Source organism: Aspergillus terreus, genomic scaffold (assembly GCF_000149615.1).
Source record: "Aspergillus terreus NIH2624 scaffold_12 genomic scaffold, whole genome shotgun sequence".
Taxonomy (NCBI): domain Eukaryota; kingdom Fungi; phylum Ascomycota; class Eurotiomycetes; order Eurotiales; family Aspergillaceae; genus Aspergillus; species Aspergillus terreus.
In genome coordinates this window covers 520,077-541,767 of record NT_165935.1, presented here as the reverse complement: position 1 = coordinate 541,767, position 21,691 = coordinate 520,077, and the positions used below count along the sequence as shown (strand labels likewise).

Here is a 21,691-nt window from a genome sequence, read left to right as displayed (position 1 = left end):
TGCTCCCCAAGTTTGCATTGTATCCAAGTCCTTACAATTGTTTACTTTGTAGCTGAATCAAATTAAAAGAGCCTAAAGTACACCAGGGTTACCCTGCCACATCCAAACCAATCTGTAATGCACTTATTGTGGCCTTATAGATGACAGTAGTGTTATACAAGGGGCTACATGCAGCCCAATGACACGAAAGGCACAGACAACAAACGAAAGACATCAAATCAAGCTACTATGTACACGAATCAATAGGCCCCATGCGCAAATTAAGGCCCTTAATGCTGCAATGAAACAAGGTCTGAATATCTCCCTCCCCGATCCATCAGCTCCTGATGTGTTCCTGTTTCCACCACGCGGCCGTCATGAAACACGTAAATGACATCGGCTTTTTGAATGGTACTGAGTCGATGGGCTACAGTGATCGTCGTCCTGCCTTTCGCAGCAGTCTCTAGCGCCCGTTGAACGGCTGTTTCTGAATCTGCGTCGAGCGCCGATGTAGCTTCGTCAAGCAGGAGGATACGGGGATCACGGATGAGTGCACGTGCGATGGCCACGCGTTGTTTCTGACCACCTGAAAGCATATCGCCTTTGCTGCCGACAATCGTGTCTAGTCCGTGTCTAAGAAAGAGGAGAAACCGTTAGCTCGGACAGGAGTTATATGGGGCTGTCAAGGAGGGTTCCGTACGGAAGTGACATGACAAAGTCATAGATGTTTGCCTGTTTGCACACGCTCAGGATTTCCTCCTCTGTTACTTCGGTCCGCGATGTACCCTGCAGGATGTTCTCTCTGATGCTGCCGTGGAAGAGTGTCGGTTCCTGCCCGACCAGTGTGAGAAACGATCGATAGTTGCTGACATTGAGACGTCGAATATCCCTTCCATCGACATAGATGCCCCCTGACTGAGGATCGTAGAATCGCTCCAGCAGGGAAATTACCGTACTCTTCCCAGACCCCGATGTGCCCACGAGCGCAACCCATTGGCCTGGTTTGATCGTTAGACTCAGACCGCGGAGTACCTTGCGATGTGGCCGTGTGGCATATGCAAAATGAACGTCGCGAAATTTGATTTCGCCCTTGATAGAGGTGAGACGCTCTCCGCTGGTCGACCAAGAATCGATTGACGGGACAATGTCAAAAAGCTGCTTGAGGATGGCCGCAGCTGCCCTGGCTTTACCCATATCGGGGGCAAAAGAGAATAGACTGCCGGCTGACTGTGTTCCAAAGATGATGGCAGAAAAGCAGATGAAAAAATGGAGGAGATTGTACTCCCCGTACCCAATCAACTGCCCTCCATACCAGAACCCGAGACCGATGACCAGAAGTACGGCTGATTGAGAGAAGGCAAACAGGACCGCGGCCTTGTAATATAGGCGGAGTGATCGCCGGCCTTGTGTGTGCAACTGCTCCTGGTACTGGGCAACGATGGCGTTTTCGCCGGTAAGGGACGCAACCGTCCGGATGGCAGCAATGGCTTCACAGGCAAAGCTGGCAGAGCTCTGGGACGCCCTCTTTGCTCGTTTGCTCAGTTGAAAAAGGACTTCAAAACGCAGAAACCCACACCCCAATAGGACAGGGATGGTGGCAGTACACACCAGAGCCAACTTCCATCCCACCACACAGGAAACGACAATGGAAGAGACCAAGGTGGTGAGCACGGTCAGGATCGTACCGAGGGTGGTGCCGCTGAGTCCCGCGACGAACGTAGCCTCCGTGGATAACAACGAGGTGAGTGTCCCAATCTCCGATTTGTCAAAGTACTCGATGCTCTGCCGAAGTAAGGACCGGAACGCCATGTCGCGCACGCGGCGAATGAGTCTGGCGGAGCAGATCGCGAACGCAAGCCCTTGAACACAATACGCTACCAATACCACCGCGGCCAGGACGACGTACATTAAGCTCCAGAACCGGGAATCTGACAGGATCGTCGCCGTCTCCGACAGAGGGAGCGCGAGACTGACAACCTCCTTGGCGAAGAAGACGGACTGGACGGGGTTTCCTATCCCACAAAACGCTGCAGTCACGAACCCCAGCAACATCAGATGCCAATCGGTCCGGTTGAAGGACAAGATCAGTTTCACCAACTCCCAAATAGAATAATGCTCTGGACTGGGCATTCCTTCAAGAAGAGCCGGCTCCACAGCCGATGCAAGTATGTTGACGCCCAAGTCTAGTTCGGCTTTGTCACCGTGCTGCTCCCGCCAGAAAGGGTCCTCCAAGGCACTGAGTCGGATTCTTTTCCTGCGGGCGATCCTTTGCGCCTCTACCATACCACGGTAGGTCGAGTTGGGGGATTCAAGCAGGCCTTCGTGCGTTCCCTGTTCCACGATCCGCCCGCGGTCCATGAGCACAATATTGTCCGCATTCCTGACGGTGGTCAGTCTATGCGCAATGACAATCGTGGTTCTCCCAGCAGAGCCAGCTTCCAAGGCTTTGTTGAAGGCGGCTTCAGATTCCAGGTCCAGAGCGGAGGTAGGCTCATCAAGAAGAAGAATCCTCGGGTTCCTGACCAGTGCGCGAGCGATGGCAATCCTCTGTTTCTGTCCACCTGAAAGCAAAAATCCCCGCTCTCCCACGTTTGTTTGGTAGCCTTCCGGAAGCTTCGTAATGAAGTGATGGGCACTGGCAAGCCTAGCAGCGTTGTAGACCAGTTCTGTCGTCTTTTCCTCATCGACGCTTTCAAATTCGGTGCCGATGAGGCCCATGCGGATATTATCATACACTGTGGTGCCGAACAAGGTAGGTTCCTGACTGACAAGAGCGATCTGACTGCGCAGCCATTTGACGTTCAGTTCGGTGATATCAACGCCATCGAGCAGTATCTGTCCGCGAATGGGATTATAAAATCGCTCGAGGAGAGCGACGATCGTGCTCTTCCCGGATCCCGACGAGCCCACTAGGGCAGTCATTTTACCGGCCGGGAACTTGAGGTTGAAATCGGGTAGCACCACAACATCTGGTCTCGACGGGTAGACGTGCCTGATGCCACGAAACTCTATGTCACCACTGACATTGCTTATGGTTCGTCTCGCGACAGATCCGGAGTCGATTGGCGGAGAGCGATCGATCATGCTGAAGATCTTGAGCCCAGCCGAGGAAGCGGTCGTGAAGGCTTGGAGGTTGGGGGCAATACTACCAAGAGCAAACGCCCCGTTCATGGTTGACATGAGAATCGTCAGGACGTGTCCGACGGTTGTCTCTGCGGTGGTGACGAATCTCCCGCCCATCCAGAATGCAAGTGCGTAGTTGAGGTAGATGGTGCCAAACATCGCCCCGATATTGAGGGCAATCGTGAACTTTGCCCGCTTGTCCCACCGCTGTGCTGTTTTGAGATACCTGTCATAATGCAATGCCAGCTTTTCTTGCGTGTTGAATGCGGTTACGGCTTGGATGGAATTGAGCGTCTCTTCCACGAAGGTCCCGCCCTCGGCATAAGCGTTCAGGGTTTGCTTCTGATATTTCGCAATCCAGAGGCCGCAGATCGCCATGATGATGATAATAGCTACCACCCCGCCGATCATGATGAGCGTCAGTTTCCACAATGTGGCGAACCCAATAACCAAGGCAGTGACGAACGTCGCCATGGCTGTCAGACTCATACCAAGCTTTTCCGATATACCTTCCTGTATCAAGCTGGTGTCGGCTGTTATGCGGGTTGTGATTTCACCCGTGCCTGTCATATCAAAGAGTCCGATATTTTGATGCATACAGGCCGTCAGGTACCTGGTCCTTATTTTGGCGGTAAGGTGTTCACCCGTGTAGAGAAAGCCAACGGTCTGCACGTAGGACGAGACCTAGCACGTAGAGAAGCGGAAAGAGGTTACTATTATTGATCGGGCATTGGCTGCTGCATGCCTGGGTGATTCTACTTACAAATACCACAACGCTCAAGTAGACGTAGTATAGCACCACTGAACTTAGTTTGTTGTCAAACACAGGGCGCGTAACGCTGCCTAGGAAAAAGTCCCGGAACGTGTTTGTGACTGTGCCGAACAGGACCTGTCGGTCAACAGCTCTGGTCAGGCCCGACTCCGTTGAACGCATTGAAGAAGAGGTTGTATCAATTTACCGTCATCAAGGGTAAGCCGACACCGGCTACGACTGCGCAGCAGCCACTGAGCACAATAATCACCAGGTCCCATTTCGTAGCGTAGCGAAATAATGTAAAGTACCCGGTCTTGATCTCAGTCAAGCAGACTTGGTCTCTTAGGATTTGTCGTTCGCGTGGTGGAAAATGCGAAAAGGGGTCCTGCGCGTCGCTATCCTCGCTGTTTCTGTGCACTGCATCATTCACCGTCCTCGCGCTGGCCGGCTCGTCTTCCCGTACTTGGATTTCCGAGACCGCAGAACCACATATGGGTAATGCTGTCACCTCCGTTGAATTCGAGAGAGAAACAGACTTGGGCGTCACCGGCCCAGCCGAAGAAGGCGTGTCAGTCGTTGGAGTTCGGGCCATCTGATATCTCGTCCCCTGTCGTTCTTTCGACATTCTTGTGCCTCCAACCCGATAGTCAAGCCATTCTGTATCCTGGAGTCTTTGCCAATGCAATCAAACAGCTAGACGGCAACGCCGGATATCTCGAGCCACGTGACTGAGGATTCTCTCTCGAGCGCTGATTAATTTTTTGAAGCATCTAGCTGCCTTCCAGAGACTTCCCGGCGTCCGGCGGCGACGTGCAGGCTGCGAGTCCACGAACATGGTGTGGAGAAGGCGCGTGGCGACTGCATATCGCACGGGGCTTGGAGAGGTCAGCAGCCGGAGCCGAGTATGCTGGTCTTAATGACACTCTGATAATGTGTCTGCAGTCACTGCGTCTATTTTATCCCACTAAGGACGACATGGTGGGACGCTGACCGGAGGAAGAAATATACTACCTGTATGGACGAATCGTTATCAAACCAACTGACCCAGCGATTCTGCTGACTAGTGTTTGCTGACGTCTCCACGACAAGTGAAACGAAAGCCCAAGATAGCATGATCGGCATTAGGTCCCTTTCCGTAAGTTAATGGCGGCCCGGCTGCCGCTGGTTTGGGTAGGTTGACGCGGGTCGGCTTAGTCCGTGTAGATCATTGGAACTCGTTTGAGAATGCGGGTGAAACATGCATAAGTCTGCCCTAGGCAGATTTGCGTGATATTTTGACAAGGTTGTGAGCTTCTCAGTATGCGCAAGCAACTATCGTGAAGTGCTACTAACCCTTTTAGTTCCCTTAGGAAGGACTCAGGGGTTGTTCCGCTCCCCAGCGAAGGCCCAATCTTGTTATCAGTCTTAGATTCAGGGGCAAACAACAACATTCCCATATCATCGGGGCCATGTCAGTTATACGCCATAGCTAACACTGGAATTCTACAACGATGTCACTAAAAGGAAAAAGGAATGGGAAACTCTGGCGGTCATGCAATTGTACTCCGTAGCCTTTCAAGCCAAGTCTGTCTACTGGTCGATTATCCCCCATGAATTGGGTTCCTCAGTTTGGATATACATCATCCGAATCCATAAATCCTTAAATGCGACATTATAGCTCCTTTTCTTGCTGCCGCCTTTCGCGAACCTCCGCCTTGGCCCTCTCAACACTCTTCTCGTACAACTTCGTAGTGTCACCCTTCCACTCAGTCCCCAGGTAGCGGTCCCAGAAAATCAGAAACGGCTGCGAGAAATTATGCTTGATCCCCCAGCTCTGGTGGTGGATGTCATGGAATATGGTATTGTTGGAGGTAAGTTTCTGCAGGGGGTCGAAGGGGAACGCATAGCCAGAGTGGTCATCCACAGTCTTTACCGTGGTCAAGGAATAGAAGAACATACGCTCGCGGATGGATTGTTTCACCAGAGCTTGGGCGATGACCGCCCCCACAGTGTCGAGGAGGAACCCTTCTACTGGGTGGTTGTAAAGAGCTCCAAATGCGAAGGGAACGTAAAGCCGGTGGTGAACAGCATGGACACGCGCTAGAAAATATATCTTAGTTGGAACCCCGATTCTTTGGGTGTCTCTTCAAATATGCCGGGAGAACTCACAGTATAGCCACTTATTTGTGTGCAGGATTCGGTGTACGGCATATTGCCAAAAGTCAATGGCAGCAATGGCAATGAACATCCTGATCGCGGGCGATATAACCCAGTAGACCAATTTGGCAAGGAACAACTCCCACTGGGCAAATGCCGGGACGCTTTGTAGCATGTCATCCAGCATGATAGTCTGCGTGAGCCAGGGATATTTGCCACCTTGAAGAAGGCCGGAGAGACTGTGGCTAGCCGGTAGCTTCGTTGCCAAACTCAGAGAATCCACGCCAAGGACAGCCAGAAGTGACGGGATCATTCTCTGTGCCAGCCTCAGTCTCTGGGCCCAAACAGCAATGTCGTAGTCCTCCTTGCCGATGTAATCTACCGGCATTGTGGGCTGCTTGAGGGCAACCCACAATCCTAGGCTTATCTGCATGGCTTGCTGGATCAGAAGCTGTCGGATACATTGCCATATAGTGACGCGGTTCCTCGTCTCGAGCTCCTCTGGTACGTGAAGCCGATATTGGGGGAAGAGGTCCAGCGTGTCGATGAGATGGAAAAGCCCCGATGAAATCCAATACAGGGTTGGAACCATGAATGTCTTCAGCAGCTCATCTGGGATGTTCGGAATGAGACTTGGTCTCGGCGTCAAGGTATAGGAGGGAAGTGGGGGGAGCCATTCTCCCATGTCGATGGTGGTATTCGAGGACGCCATGGAGGATCTGTTGGATTTGCATTGCCATGAAGGATGAAAGGGCGTGGAAGATACGTCGATACCTTTATTTCGAGAATATGCATCAATCACAGCAAATATCCGCAGCCTCAGCATGTCAGCCGTTGTCAGCAATCCGAAACGCTAAAAGACACCGGTCAAACATGGCGTGTTATTCCCCGTCACGCATACTCCGTATGCATACGGAGTATCCAACCTCCTGACTTTCTGATTCTCACACCCCGTTGGACTATGAGACAGTCATACCTCCCAGCTGGTCGTTTCTGGAATCAAGTCTACGGTGGATTTGGCCGCTCCTCCTCAATTGGCAGCAGTGTATAGTATGGGTTTGGGTGTAGATAGCCGGTATTAAGTTGTCGCTTTGAGCGTCAGCGTTGCCCATTTAGGGAAAAGCATGTGTCAATCGGTACCAGGCTGTACCGGTAGGGCAATGATCCTCGTCTAGAACTGTCAGCAAAGCTATCCCCACGTGGATGCCATCCGGCAAGCTATCACTGTCCGTATGCTCCAGGCATGGCAAACAGGCAAGCCCACGAGGCTAAAAGCCTCTGTGGATACCGCATTTCTCGTTCTCACTTCCCCAGAAACACTCAGTCCTCATCTCGTCGACACTGGCATGATGTCGTTCAAATCGATCATGGTGCAGCGGTTAGCCGCTCAGGAACCCCGGGCCCATCGCTTCCAGAATGCGCCAGTCTTCTATCGCAATCTCGAAGCGATCATGGACGAGAGACGCAAAGCAAATCGATTGCATGTGTTGATGGACGCTTCGCGGAAGAAAGCGGACTTCTCATCGAATGACTTCTTGTCTCTGGCTTCTTCTGGCCTCCTCAAGACCGAGTTCCTCAACGAGCTCGCCAGGAACCCAGACTTCCAAGTCGGACAGTCCGGCTCTCGACTCATGGACGGCAACACCCAATACCTCGAGAACCTCGAGCGCGAGATGGCAGAATTTTTCCGAGCAGACACCAGCCTCATCTTCAACTCCGGGTATGACGCCAATAGCGCCATCTTCGCTGTTCTACCGCAGAGCGGAGACGCCATCGTCTACGACGAATTGGTTCACGCGAGTATCATAGATGGCATGGAGCAGTCTCGCGCCACGATCCGGAAGCCTTTTGTTCACAATGATCTCAACTCTCTCCGGGAAGTTCTCTTGTCCCTGCGGAAATCTGAACCACAACTTGCCCAGGGCAAGAGCACAGTCATCCTTGCCATTGAGTCCGTGTACAGTATGGATGGTGACATATCCCCAGTGGAGGATATAATGAAAATCGCCCAGGAGCTCTTCCCTCTGGGAAATACCGAGGTCTTCTTCGACGAAGCCCATAGTACTGGGTTGATGGGCCCACTCGGCCGAGGAATGGCCTGTGAGCTGGGCATCGAAAAGAAACTGGCATGTCGCTTGCACACGTTCGGCAAAGCCCTGGGATGTAACGGAGGTTGGTGATGAAATCTTTCCTACAATGCATCAACGATTCACTAAGTCTTTTAGCCATCGTCTTGGGAAGCGAAACCGTTCGAAATATGCTGGTAAACTACGCAAAGGGCTTCATCTTTACTGCTGGGCCAGCATTTCCCTTCGCCGCCTGCATGAGAGCTGCCGTTAACCTCCTCCGGAACGGACAAGCAGAACCGGTAAGCCTAGATCCTCCTCCCTCGTAAGCTCGCATACTGACATCCCTTGGCTATCCAGATGAGGCAAAAGCTCCAATTCAACGTCCGATACTTTCTCCGTACCCTGCTCCAACACCCCGTCTGGAAGGAGGCTCAGGATACTAAGCTGCTGGCCATCCCCGTGGCGGAGGACTACGAGTCCAAGGAGCTCCTCACCCAGATCGTGCCCGTTTGGACTCAAGCCCGCGACAACCACCATCTTGCGTCTCACCTGCATCTTGCCGATTACAAGGCCTACCCTGTCAGCTACCCCGTCGTTCCCAAGGACCAGGGGAGGATCCGCCTTGTCTTCCATGCGGGAAACACGACCGACGAAATCGACACGTTGATTCAAATCATATGCGACTGGGCGCGAGAGATGATTGACTTGCGTATCAAGCAGGTGCCATTGTCCTGTACCTGGTCGAAGATCATTCTGGCTGGGGAAGTCCGGAAAAAGCAGAGGTTGGAGGAAGAAGCGAAGCGGCGGGACAGGGCCCAAAAGGTGGCAGAGGTGAAGAGGGACTTGCAGCCACTCATTGTAGAGTCCAAGGCGCGCGGCTACGTCGAGAAGAGCCTACTATGATGGGTTCGGCATCCCTTCTATTGACCTGGAATCTTCCATTTGTTATGTATGTGAACTTACTTCTATACCACCCAGTGTAGCTATATTTTTGAATCGACAGCTCGTAGTTCTTTTCTCGTGATGATTATTCCCGATTCCGTTCCTTCGTCACATAAGACCATCAATTGAACCCTCACCCTATTCAGGCTATAAACTAGTGGTATTACCGTAAGTACTACGTTGCTGATATATTAAATCGGGCGTCTTGTTGCGGAAGTTGGACACGACAAATATCTAAGAGCCGTAGTTACAACGCTTACCTTTGGTAATTCTTAATCGATCTCCGCATTTGCCTACTTTATAGAGGTTAAATACAACAATTCAGAGGCTGCATGTATTGCTTGATTTACAGAACTCGGGATAAATACAAATAAGCATCAAGATACCAAAAGGCAAAATATCGAAACGATGAGTATCCAAACAGTCACAGAGACTGACGCACGCTGCCTGTCACTCTACGTCCCTCTCAAAGAAGAACTTCGTCTTTCTGCAACCGCGGACTGCTGACGGATTGGCGAGGATAAAACCGCATATTTACCGGGTGAGAGACTTTGGTGTTCATCTCGACCTTGATACGCTGAACGATATTATCCGCCGGGAGGATATCGTAGAGCTGGTAGAGCCGTACAATCAAATATGCCATGGCATACTGCCCGAATGCCATTCCCAGGCAGTTGCGCGGACCGCGATGGAACGGCATATATTCCCACGGACCGGGCTTGAAGGTGTCCCACCGTTCCGGACGGAAGACGTCAGTATCCGCTCCCACAATGTCTGCACGACGATGTAGACCCATGATGTTGACGACTGTAACGAAGGTCAGCTGTGTCTGAAGCCGATGAGAGTACCAGCGGGTGGGTAACAGACCGATGAAGGTTTCGCGGAGGATCGGAAGAGGCTGGTCCCCGTTAGGACCTCCTCCTGTAGGTAGAACGGTGTCTTTGTTGGGACAGCGAATGTTAAATCCAACTGCAAATGTTAACTACTGGAGGTCCAACGTCGGGTTTGGGGATTCTAACAAGGATGATACATGCGCATTGCCTCCTTGATGATGTTCTGGAGGTATTTCATGCTCCGCAACTGGGCATCAGTAGGCAGCGTGTTGATATCGTCTCCAATCCTATCCACTGTTTGTTAGAAAATCAGATTTCAAGGTGGTCCCAACGAACGTACGTGGCAATGATTTCCTCGCGCAATTTGTCCACAATCTCGGGTCTACGACCGAGCTCATAAATGACCCAGACCACTATCATACCCACGGGGTCCTACAAACCGGTTAGCAGAAGCAACCCATTTCGGCAGGTGAGGTCTTTATACTTTTGAAGCCGAGAGCAGGGAAACGAATTTGCTTCTGTATGCCTGCAGTCCGGATGAGCCTACATGGATTTGCAGTGGGTATGTGGGCCACATACACTGTCCGGAAGTGGCTCGCTTGCAAATGTCTCCATCAGCGTCCACTCCTTCTTCGGTTTTTCGCCGTAGTTGGAGCTCTGGAGTTTACGAATCCATCGGACGTGAGAACCAAGGTATTCGTGCAGGGCCTGAGTGGAGGCTCGGGCGACGAGGGTGTCTGAGACCAGACGGCTGACGTTCCTGTATTGCATGATCAATACTGGTATTTATATGAAAACTGGCAGACCGTACCCAAGGAGTACTCTGAACGTGTTGATCTTGAGGAGAGCATTGACCCCATTGACAAATGGTCTCGGGTCGATGTGCTTGTATTCCGGATCCTTTGATGGGTCAACGAAGATGTCGATCACCGTCTCCAGTAGCATCATGTCGAGCATATCGTACACCTCGACGGGAGATCCGTCGTCGGGAATATTCTTCTTCAGCATTTGAAGAAAATGCTTTTCAAGCTTCTCGGGATCGGAAGGCCTCATTGTGCCAACCTGTGATATACATCAGCCACGCTTAGGCACGGGATTCCAGGTCAACGAGACAACGCACATGCGGCTTTAACTGGGCTCTGTGTGCTGCCCACTCTGCGCCCTCTGCTGCTCAGCTGTTAGACTAGCATGAACTAGGACTCAGTATCCCTGGAACAGGTCACCTACATCCGAAGATTGACCCTCGAAAGCAATTTCTGAAAATGTGATGAGTGAGGTCGCCCTTTCCAAAGGTATCAAACTATACTCAATGTCAGATAACTCTGCAACAAGATGTGTTCTAAAGGAAGACTAAACACCTACCTGCACAGACATCATCTCCTTGATGTTTTCCGGATTGTCCGTTACTATCATGCGCTTGTCCAGGATGTGGAACTCAATCGTCCGTCCCGGCTTGGTCGCCAGAATATCTCGGACATATTCATGGAAGCCGTGGGTGGCCAGCTCATACACGCACCGCATGGCCACATCCAAGCCTTTGTAATGACACAGCCATCCGAATCAGCTATGCACTGCTTCCTCTTGGTGTTCACACACTTACCAAATGGAAGTCTTGCAGGGACCACCGGAGCATAAGTGCCCGGAAGTTTTTTCAGGGCACGATCTCTCGACCATGTTGTGGCAGCCAAGTATACGATGGGCAGCACGATCAAGACGCACACGGGCAGGAGGACAGAGAAAGGGATTCTAGTCCCCAGAAACAAAGAGCGGACACTGTCCACCACTGTCGGTCCTGGCATCTTGCTTGGTAGCGTTTACTTTTCCGATGTCGTTTGCTGAGGAGCGGTAAAGTACGTAGATATTACCAACACATGCTGGTCGAGGTTTTAAGGCAAGTAGGTATCGAGTAGGGTCCTTGTTGGCCAACAAGTCTCTTCTTCACTACGATGCACCCGGCGAAGTGTACAATGGTTTCTGTATTACAGTGTCGTCAGAGGCATGGCCGTCCGCTGACCAATGCAGTCAGCGTAACAGTGCCTATGTCTTCCGAGAAGCTGACAGTGGGACTAATCCCCAGCTTGAGGTAGTTGATCGCTCGGCCAACCGCCGAAAGGGTGCTGACACTGACAGTCTCCACGCATGATGTATGGCTGACTGACGATCTCTTTCACAATCTTAATCCCACGGGAGTTTCCGGCAATCTTCAAGACTATGCAGGGCATTTTATTGCTTCCATCGTATTATGTCCGCCGAATACATGTTGCCTTTCCACTTTCCGACTTGATCCCACCATTCCCCGAGCTTGCGCAAGCTTCAGAACCACACGAAATGATGCTGGGAGAGGCCGGCCAGTTCCCCCATATGGGGGCATTGTTACTCACAGCTTTGTTCATCGTCTACCTCTGCAGGCAGTGGACCACGAGACAGAAGATTCTTCGGTTGGGAGGCTATGCTCCCCGGATTCCCTCCTATGTACCATTGGGTATTGACCACCAGCCACCGTCTGGTAACCGCCTAACTGACCGTTGCCATTCATTCCCTTCCAGGCCTGGATATCTTATTCACAGCAATACGCAACGGCCGCAGAAACAAAAGCCTTGAGACATGGCGCGGCTGGCACTCATGCGCCCCTAATAACGGCACTGTCGAGGCCAAAGTGTTGTTCGAGCGTTACCTGCTCACCGGGGACCCCGAAAACATCAAAGCCATCCTGGCGACTCAGTTTGATGATTTTGCGAAAGGCCAGTTATTCCATGACACCTGGAGCCAGTTGCTTGGCGACGGCATCTTTTCAACCGACGGGGCTCCGTGGCGCGGCAGTAGACAGCTGATGCGTCCCCTCTTTGCAAAGGACCGCGTTAGTGATCTTGACGTCCTGGAGCGACACGTCCAGAAGTTGCTGCGGAATGTCGCTGCAAAGAGTGGGCAAAGGCTGGATCTGTGCGACCTTCTCTTTCGATACACGCTGGACGCCGCAACAGACTTCCTTCTGGGAGAGCCCGTGGGGAGTCTAGACAATGACACACAAGAGTTTGCAACGGCATTCGATCACGCACAGTATATCCAAATGATGATCGCCAGGTCTGGGTAAGAGTTGCCTTCTCGATGGCTGCTGCAGAATGTGTTCTGGGGGTCACTAACGAGCAGCTTAGACGCGCGCATGTTCTGATCCCCCGGGCGTCCTTGAATAAAAGCATCTCCACGATTAACGCCTTTATCCGACCGTATATTGATTCCGCCCTCCGTCTCCAGGACAGCACGAAGCTGGTCGAACGGTCCGAACCAGACTACACATTCCTCCACGCCCTCGCGCACTACACGCGTGACCCGAAGCTCATTCGCGATCAGCTGGTCAATATTTTGATTGCCGGCCGTGACACTGCCGCGTCTTCTCTGTCATGGGTTTTTTTCGAACTTGCAAAACAACCCCGGGTGACCACGAAGCTGCGGGAGGAGATCCTGGCCCAGGTCGGGTTCGAGCGTCCGACTTACTCCCAGCTGAAAGACATGAAGTATCTCCAAGTGAGTATCGGCCAGGGAACCACGCCGCCACATCAGAAGCTGACAACCGCTCCTCAAGAACGTGATCCGTGAAACGCTCCGTCTGTATCCCATCATCGCGTTTAATGTTCGCGTTGCGCAGCGCGACACCACGCTCCCACGGGGCGGCGGGCCCGATGGCCTCTCTCCTGTCGGCGTGTTGAAAGGCACCCGTGTGTTCTTCAGCTCGTTGTATATGCAACGCCGCGCAAGCCTGTACCCGGGGGATCCAAACCCTGATGAGTTTCACCCGGAGCGTTGGGAAAAGTGGCAGCCCGCCTCGTGGCAATACATACCGTTCAGCGGAGGCCCACGCATCTGTATCGGGCAGCAATTTGCGCTCACCGAGATAGCGTACACGATAGTTCGGCTGTTGCAGTCCTTCGACCGCATAGAGCCCTGTATTGAACACATGGAGCCTGTTCTGGAGACGAACATCTCCATGAAACCAGGAACTGGAGTACCAGTGAAGCTGTGGAGCGCGGCGCCAGTGTCAAACGAGCAGCGCGTCGAGGGGTCAGCATGCTAGGGGGGCTGTGCACCAATCTTAGTACCTCTACATATTGTACATCGGCATTCAATATCCTCGTAGACAAGCTTTTATTTTAGGTTCGGACCAGTCTCCTATCAGTAGCCAATAACTGTTGTCCGAGTCAGCAATGTGAAGCCGTTGATGACATGGCATGACCGTCGTCAGGTCACAATGGCTGTCGTCCGCCACCTGCCCCGTACCACAGCCACTGGTGGGTCGATCTAGAGCCCGGAGTAGTTGCTGCTGGCATGCGATCGACGTCGGAGGTGTACACTTTGATCAAGCGTACCTGTAGGCACCCGTCAATCCAGGTAGACGTAGTAGCTTGTATAAAACGACGCTCGGGAGGCCATCATCTCCTATCCGTCCACGGCACGCATGGCCCTGGACCCATTCCCAGCTGCTGGTCTTGCAAGCACAATGTATGGCCGTTATCAACAGTGGGCCCCCTCCTACGGCCCTGACTACCGGCAATCCTACCCTGCCGCTCAACCACCGCCGCCTCCATATCAGGAGTTCCACAGCCCACCTGCTCGACAGGACGAACGTATCTCCGAGAGCCAACTCCGCGAGGAGGAAAGGTTCGTCGAATCCACTCTGCGATGGATCCCACCGGCCCCGTCGTATCATTTGGTGCAACGCGCACGTCTCCAGGCAGGTTGAATCCGTACTCTCTGTGCCTGAGAGACTCCACCATCTAACAAAGCACAGAGGCCCGTTGTAATACCTCGGGTTACCCCTAACAACCCCCTAAAGCCCCCCGGCCCGTTTCTCCGTGCCTACAGTCCGGTCCTGCGCAACCATGATGTCCAGATCACAGACTTTCTGGAATTTGTCGACAATCTCTCCGTGGCTCAGGCCGGCTCGCCGGCTTTGTCCGCCGTGAACGCAGCCGGCATGGCGGTTTCAATGGTACCCTCGCACTGGGCATCCATCGCTGGCACCGGGATTCAGGTTGCCGCGGGGGTGGGCACGGCCGCCGTGTCGAAAATCCGGACCAAAAAGTTCCTCGAGGCCGTGAACGAACGGTACTTTGGGCCGCGCGGGCTGCAGGCCTCGATCAAGAAGGACGACGAGCTCGTGGGCCTGGTTGGGTTCCCCCGGAACGCACCGCCGCTCGCGCCCGTGAATCCTTCCACCGGCTGCATCACGCTGCGCGATCGGCGCATGGCTGCGTTGGGGCCGTGCGTCTCTCCTCTTACTACGGACGTGCCGCCGCCGACAAAGCAGGCCGGGATGCTGGATAAGATTGCCGCGAAGCAGCTTGAGAAGACCGCGCAGAAGACGGAGTCAAAGGAGCTCCGCAAGCACCAGCGGACCCAGGACAAGCAGGACAAGCGGGAGCGACGGGCGATGGAAAAGCAAGACCGGCGGGACAGGCGCAGGGGTCGACCCGACAGGGGCTACGAGGACCCGACGCCGTATGCCCGTGCCGGATACTACGGGGATTATCCGACGCACCGGCACGCCGGTGATGCGAGTGATTCCGATGCCAGTCTGGAAGCTATCGATCAGGAGAGGCGAAGACTGGTCCGCGCCAGTGAACGGCTTCGTCACGATAGCCGATATGGCCAGGGCGACTCCCAAACCCTGATGCAGCTTGAGTCCGAGAGATACCAGTTGGACAGGAGGCTAAATTCAAAGATGGACAGGCGGGGACAACGGCAGCAGATGAAGGATGAGAAGAAGTTGCAGCATATGGATTACATTGTCATTGTTGGTTTAGTGTAGATGAAGGGGACCTATCATCGAGAAGGAGCGTGAGTCATGCAATAGTTAGGTGCCTTTTCTTTTTGAGCCGGGAATGATATATACGAAGCAACTTCATAGTGCAAGTCCGCTAAAAGAGCTCTACACGGCGCCGGGAAGACTTTCCTAGGATTGACCGGCCATCAGGGGAAGCCTGCCATTTCTTCTCCACAGGCCGTTATCAGCTTCCTTACCCCTCACGATGGCCGCAGTGAGCAGTCGGAGATGAGAGACTTAATAACATCCGAAGGAACTACCTGATACCGCGGGGCTTGGACAGGTTGGCGAATATCTCACAAAATCTGTCTCCTTACCTTAACTCGTAGAAAGCCAACACTCCATCAAAATGGACTCCAAAGCAAACGTCCTCTTGGTCGGAATGGGTGGAATTGGCACAATCTCCGCCCTCAACCTGGAGACCGGTGGCCGCGCAGCAGTAACAGGCGTCCTCCGTTCCAACTACGACGTCGTGGTCCAGAAGGGATTCAGCATCAGGTCTGTCGACCACGGCATCGTCAACGGCTTCAAACCAAGCACGGGTATGCACCCATCTCAGCCCATCATGACCATAAATAACCCGACTCCCAGTCCTCAAGCACATCCCCGACGTCGCAAAAGACAACATCCAACCATACAAATACGTCCTCTGTACCACCAAGAACTACGCCGACATCCCCCCCACCGTCGCAGAACTGATCCGGCCAGCCATCACCCCGGGATACACCGTGATCGTGCTGATCCAGAACGGCCTCAACATCGACAAGCCGCTGCTGGTCGCATTCCCCCAGAACGTCATCCTCTCGGGCACCAGCTTCTGCGGCAGCCACCAGCTCTCTCCCGCCGAGATCCTCCACGAAGACGGCGACAAGCTGTTCGTCGGCGCCTTTCGCAACCCTCACCTCGATCCGGCCGTTGAGGACCGCGAAGCGCGGGAATTTTGCGATATCTACGCCGCGGGGGGCAAGTGCGTGTGCGAGCACCAGCCAGACGTCGGGTTCACCCGCTGGCGCAAGCTGCTCTACAATGCGTGTTTGAATTCGCTCTGCGCCATTACGGACCTCGACACGGGGCGGATGCAGATCGCCGACGGGGCTGTGGAGAATCTGGTGCGGCCGGCGATGGAGGAGATTCGCGCGGCTGCAAAGGCTTGTGGACATGAGCTGCCGGCGGAGCTGGTGGATTTTATGATCGCCCTCGATCCTGTCACTATGTATAACCCGCCCAGCATGCAGGTTGATATCCGTAATGTGAGCTGCCCCGGGGATTTTGTTCCCTCGCAGACTCTGAGAACCTGTGCTAACGTGGTCCTCGTACAGAGACGGTTTACCGAGTTTGAGAATATTGTTGGTGAGCCACTGCGCGAGGGAACCGCTCGGGGGGTCAAAATGCCCGTCCTCACGGTAGTATACCATCTCTTGAGGTCTATGCAGTGGAAGATTAAGGAGGAGAGAGGGCTGGTTGAAATCCCGGCCCATGTTGATCACACCAATACCAGCTCTACCTAGGCATCACTCTTGCCTCAAATGGAAGATGTGCACCCTTGCTTCTCGCTGTGGTGTATGTCAACCTAGTGAATGGCTGGCAGTCTATCCCGAGTGATACCGAGGTCCGGGGAAACCTGCGTCCTTATTGCAGCATCGTCTTGGCAGAACAGAGGAAGGTCATGGAAATGGCAGGGTGTCTTGGAGATTTGAAGTTGATGGCCTTAAAACTAGATCTCTAAATGCACCTCGCCCTACCTGCTCCCAAAACCCGGGATGTGAAGACTTGACCACACTACATACCTGGAGTAGGATAGATCAACCTCGGTCACCCTCAGCCAAGCGGCATAGTCAAGTTTCCGCTTTGATACATTGGCCTCTGTTGGTACTACAAATTTAATCAAATATCTGATATAAGATTACCTCTTATCTGCATCTGCTCGTACTTGCGCGAGCCCACGTTCTTCCTGGACCTCTTTGTCCTAATGGAGCCGAAGAAACAAAAGTCGATACTATTGTCTAGCATGTACCATGCTATTTACTGTCACTGCCCCGAAGCCGATGGCTAAGAGATACTACCAAATGTAGTACCACCACCCAGCTACATCGGCAATATAAAACTAGCATCGTCCCCCAGCTAAGACGCTCGACCATCTGTATTCCGGTGCTGCCAACCTAGGAAGGTGGATGGCTTAGTTACGGGCGAATCAATAAATTTGGGACTATGCAAAGCTTCTTAGAGATTTACGCTGTTGTTTCTGGTGTCTGACTGCTTACAGCCTGGGCGAGGGCATCTATAAACCCTAAACCCTGGCTCAGAGAGATTTTGGCTATGAATATTGAGTACCTTTGAGCTCTGAAAGCAGTCGAAACGATCAGCTTCGTCGCCTTAGCTATCCCCCGTTAAGTAACGAGATTGAAATTCATGTTTCTCTTGGTTCTCTGACATTGATGTTTTCTTGGGCAGTCCTATGAACATCAATGCGCCTAGAGGGACTATCACCGTCCTTCGTTGGCTAATAGATCCAAAACATCCACCAAATCAGAATCGATAGCCGTGTTTGATCATGTCTACCCGTCAAATACAAGTCCCGGGGGTATCCTGATAGTCATACCAACTATCATAAGCCACGTTGTCGCATAGTAACGCCACTGCCACGTCAGCGCGACATAAATCCGAGAGTCGCAGATACTATCCATATGAAGACATACATTGACTGACAACATAACTTTAGCATTAGGATATACATAATACAGTATCCCCCAATAGGCCTAGAACTCACGCATTCACCATAATATCTACGTGACAGTGACTGGCATGTCTTCAACAACTCAGTCACCATCAAACCAGATGTCAGGTTTCGACCCTGTCGTCAACAGTCCGCCACTGAGTGTTTCTTCCATGGCTATTAATCAAGAAACACCCCCTTTTGCCACTCATAGCCCCCAGAATCTCCGTCAGGCTATCGTCCGCTACCTAAGAGATGAAGTTCCAGAGTTCCAACGGTTGTGGGAACTTCGGCAGAAGGTCATGGTGAGGAATCCTTTATTAAGGACACTATACTAATTTATCCATTCTACAGGGCTGGGAAAATCCGGAGGGTGACCGTTTCTTTGAGAGGCAGCGTCAAGTCGCTGATCATGCCGACAAGAAGACAGCAAGGCAATTCTTCAACATGATGAAAGGGATAGGACGAGAGATGCACCGGGTAACCAATATCTTCCGCATCAATAGCATTCGACCGAGTATCCTCGACATGTGTATGGCACCGGGCGGCTTCCTCGCAACAGCACTGGAATCTAATCCTGGGGCCCGCGCCGTTGGGTTCAGCCTACCGAGGCGTGAAGGGGGGCACAACGTCCTTCTACAAAGGAGCCCCGATATCTCTCTTAAATTCCTTGATATCACTATGTTAGCTGAGGATATGGGCCGTTTTGGGATCCCCAACGAGCACCCTGACGCTGGAAAGTTCCTTCCTCGGCAGTTCACTCCAGAACAAGCATTCGACCTAGTTATATGTGACGGTCAGGTTCTTCGGGAACATCCCAGGGCTACATACCGTGAGAGTCGTGAAGCAAGGAGGCTGATTCTGACACAGCTCGCCCTCGGACTGGAGCATACAAGACCAGGGGGATCTATGATTATTCTTCTTCACAAAGTCGAGGCACCAGCAAGCGCGCGGCTACTATATACATTCGAGCAATTTGCTTCAGTACAACTGTTCAAGCATACGAGGTTTCATGCTAAACGGTCCTCTTTTTACATGCTTGCAACGAACATTCGGAAGGATTGTTTGGAGGCCACCACAGCGATTAGGGAGTGGAAAAGAATGTGGGACATTGCAACATTCGGAACTGATGAAGAGTACCGGGAAATGCTCTGTATGGATGACCAAGATGCCGATCTTTTTGTGAAGGAATTTGGCCCTAGGCTAGCCGTATTGGGCAAGCATGTGTGGGAGATCCAAGGTGATGCGTTGGCGAAAGCTCCCTTTCTTCAGCAACAGGGAAGCCCTGATAGAAATGGCGGAAGGTCAGATCTGCCAGTCTTGTAAGTATGAGGATAGCTGGGCAATAGGTATCTGAAGGGTGTTAAGGCACAGATCATTATGAGGTCGCTTAACAAACAAATGCTAAGCAATATACATAGATCTATTGTTTGGCTGCCTTTGTATCTGATGAGAAGTGCAGTAGGTCGTCTTCCGTTCCCTAAATGTGTGAACTGAAACGGATTATTACCGTTCATGTTGCCGACATCTCTCTTAATGCTCATTGAACAAAGAATACCATGAGTGGCAGATCTCAGATCCCCTCTTTGCAGACGCCTGGGAAGTATGTAAGTGATCCCCTGAGCGCCCTCTTAAGGCGGCCTCATCCAAATAGTGAAGGTCACATTGATTCTAGAAAATCAAGTCTGTATAGTGACATATGTGAGACCGATCCCAATAATCTATAACATCGCTATAACCGAAACGAATATCCCCATCCCAAGTATACAAACCAAACGCCAAAAGCTCACCCCGCCAATCTCGTGGAGTGAATGTCCAAAGTGTAAAATCTAAGGTATGCAAACAATAAAAACACACAGCCGGTGCGAAAATGATATATAGAAAATGTAGAGCTATCACATGCTCAGCAGGCTCATCTGGCGTTTCATCGGACTGGCCGAGCCGGACTCGCCGTCTTCACTCGGTCCGAATCCACTGTCGGTGCCGGTGAGCCCAGCATCGGGGTCAATGTCCCATTCCTCGTCGTCATCGTCGTCGGGGAGGTCGCCTTGATCACGGTACCAACTCTTCTGGACAGCACCGCGGGTGTTCCATCGCAGTGCGCGCTGCACACTCTGGAACCACTCGCCATTGCCGGAGACGACCGTGGGGAACGGATACTGACTGGCTTCGACAGTCACATAGTCCCCTTGACGGAGTTCCACGCGCCCTTTGCCGTCGAACGAGCAGTATGCAGTGGATCGAGACCCTGGGGGGACTGCAATCCGAAGCGACAACGAGTCGGATAGTACCATGGGGCGGAAGGATAACGTGTGAGGGCAGATCGGGGTCAGAAGGATCCCCGGGATGGAAGGGTGGATCAATGAGCCACCTGCGGAGAGGGAGTACGCGGTCGAGCCTAGCACAGTTAGTCAATTACATTCCGGATCGGCAGGGGCGTCGATACATACCGGTCGGCGTGGAAAATATGCAGCCATCCGCTTGAACCACAGTAAGGAGCTCGTTGTCCGCATACAACTCCAGGTTGGACACGTAGGGCGATGGACCTCGGTCAATGACGAGTTCATTCAACACCTCAAACTGCTCACCCTCCTCCACGGCATCCGCGTCCGCCCCTTTACTCCGGTCTTTCCGGAACACAGTGCATGTAAAGCGCATGCGTAAATTCACCCGCATCCCCACGTCTCCCATCACGGCGTTTAGATGTGACTTGTAATTTTCGAACTCGAAATTCGTCAGGAACCCTAAGCTTCCGAGGGAGAAGCACAGGATGGGCGGCACCACGCGCTGGAAGAGCCAGGATGTGAAGAGCACCGTTCCATCCCCACCTAGCGTAAGGACGAGATCGAACTTCTCTGGCGATGACCAACACAGGTCGGGAGTCCAGTAGCGAAGCATGTCTTGGAATCGGGGCTCCTTTTCTAAAAGCCCTTGCGCGTCAAAGCGCTTCGAATTCCGTAATTTGGCGTCGACATAAACGTTGACGCCTAGATCATTTCCATACCGCGGCGTAGAAAGAAGCCATTCGGCGAGTTCGCGCGTCAAATGTACCAAGCTATTATCACGCGCTTTCGTCACAATCATGACGTTCCGCACGGCCCGTTTGATGGGTCGGCGCTGCAGCTGTTTGGACACCTCCCGGACGCCGGTCGCAGTCTGGACGAGGCGCGAATGCGACAGCCACTCATCATCTGTGATTTCCTCAAGGACCTTCTGGATATTAACCGCGTCGTCAAAGCGCTGATGGAAGAAGCACGGCGATTGCATGATCAGCCGCGATGTGCGATCATGGCCAAGCTGAAGGTTGGACAGTGCGCTCGACAG

General features: G+C 52.6%; 9 protein-coding genes across 9 annotated transcripts; 4 read left to right on the top strand and 5 right to left on the bottom strand.

Annotated features, from left to right (window-relative positions):
• Positions 1-269: 269 nt before the first annotated feature.
• Positions 270-4,481, bottom strand: ATEG_08171 (ABC transporter ATP-binding protein; the record flags this gene model as incomplete). The annotated part of the gene is made up of 5 exons (XM_001216792.1): positions 270-585; positions 680-3,665; positions 3,702-3,786; positions 3,866-3,991; positions 4,062-4,481. 5 exons carry the CDS (start codon positions 4,479-4,481, stop codon positions 270-272), a joined length of 3,933 nt encoding a protein of 1,310 aa, XP_001216792.1.
• A 1,026-nt stretch (positions 4,482-5,507) lies between these two features.
• Positions 5,508-6,704, bottom strand: ATEG_08170 (sterol desaturase family protein; the record flags this gene model as incomplete). The annotated part of the gene is made up of 2 exons (XM_001216791.1): positions 5,508-5,935; positions 6,005-6,704. The coding sequence occupies 2 exons, from the start codon at positions 6,702-6,704 to the stop codon at positions 5,508-5,510; spliced, it is 1,128 nt and encodes a 375-aa protein (XP_001216791.1).
• Positions 6,705-7,341: 637 nt separating this feature from the next.
• ATEG_08169 (aminotransferase class I/II-fold pyridoxal phosphate-dependent enzyme) lies at positions 7,342-8,964 on the top strand (the record flags this gene model as incomplete). Its single annotated transcript, XM_001216790.1, has 3 exons — positions 7,342-8,164; positions 8,218-8,360; positions 8,419-8,964. 3 exons carry the CDS (start codon positions 7,342-7,344, stop codon positions 8,962-8,964), a joined length of 1,512 nt encoding a protein of 503 aa, XP_001216790.1.
• A 505-nt stretch (positions 8,965-9,469) lies between these two features.
• ATEG_08168 (uncharacterized protein) lies at positions 9,470-11,357 on the bottom strand (the record flags this gene model as incomplete). The annotated part of the gene is made up of 8 exons (XM_001216789.1): positions 9,470-9,810; positions 10,023-10,123; positions 10,177-10,268; positions 10,416-10,596; positions 10,648-10,898; positions 10,957-11,003; positions 11,064-11,136; positions 11,199-11,357. The coding sequence occupies 8 exons, from the start codon at positions 11,355-11,357 to the stop codon at positions 9,470-9,472; spliced, it is 1,245 nt and encodes a 414-aa protein (XP_001216789.1).
• An 807-nt stretch (positions 11,358-12,164) lies between these two features.
• Positions 12,165-13,430, top strand: ATEG_08167 (uncharacterized protein; the record flags this gene model as incomplete). Its single annotated transcript, XM_001216788.1, has 3 exons — positions 12,165-12,342; positions 12,404-12,923; positions 12,989-13,430. 3 exons carry the CDS (start codon positions 12,165-12,167, stop codon positions 13,428-13,430), a joined length of 1,140 nt encoding a protein of 379 aa, XP_001216788.1.
• Positions 13,431-14,328: 898 nt separating this feature from the next.
• ATEG_08166 (uncharacterized protein) lies at positions 14,329-15,639 on the top strand (the record flags this gene model as incomplete). Its single annotated transcript, XM_001216787.1, has 2 exons — positions 14,329-14,489; positions 14,622-15,639. 2 exons carry the CDS (start codon positions 14,329-14,331, stop codon positions 15,637-15,639), a joined length of 1,179 nt encoding a protein of 392 aa, XP_001216787.1.
• A 578-nt stretch (positions 15,640-16,217) lies between these two features.
• Positions 16,218-17,132, bottom strand: ATEG_08165 (uncharacterized protein; the record flags this gene model as incomplete). Its single annotated transcript, XM_001216786.1, has 1 exon — positions 16,218-17,132. One exon carries the CDS (start codon positions 17,130-17,132, stop codon positions 16,218-16,220), a length of 915 nt encoding a protein of 304 aa, XP_001216786.1.
• A 1,408-nt stretch (positions 17,133-18,540) lies between these two features.
• ATEG_08164 (uncharacterized protein) lies at positions 18,541-19,693 on the top strand (the record flags this gene model as incomplete). Its single annotated transcript, XM_001216785.1, has 2 exons — positions 18,541-18,672; positions 18,722-19,693. The coding sequence occupies 2 exons, from the start codon at positions 18,541-18,543 to the stop codon at positions 19,691-19,693; spliced, it is 1,104 nt and encodes a 367-aa protein (XP_001216785.1).
• Positions 19,694-20,262: 569 nt separating this feature from the next.
• Positions 20,263-21,634, bottom strand: ATEG_08163 (putative NAD+ kinase Utr1; the record flags this gene model as incomplete). The annotated part of the gene is made up of 2 exons (XM_001216784.1): positions 20,263-20,765; positions 20,818-21,634. 2 exons carry the CDS (start codon positions 21,632-21,634, stop codon positions 20,263-20,265), a joined length of 1,320 nt encoding a protein of 439 aa, XP_001216784.1.
• Between the last annotated feature and the right edge of the window lie 57 nt (positions 21,635-21,691).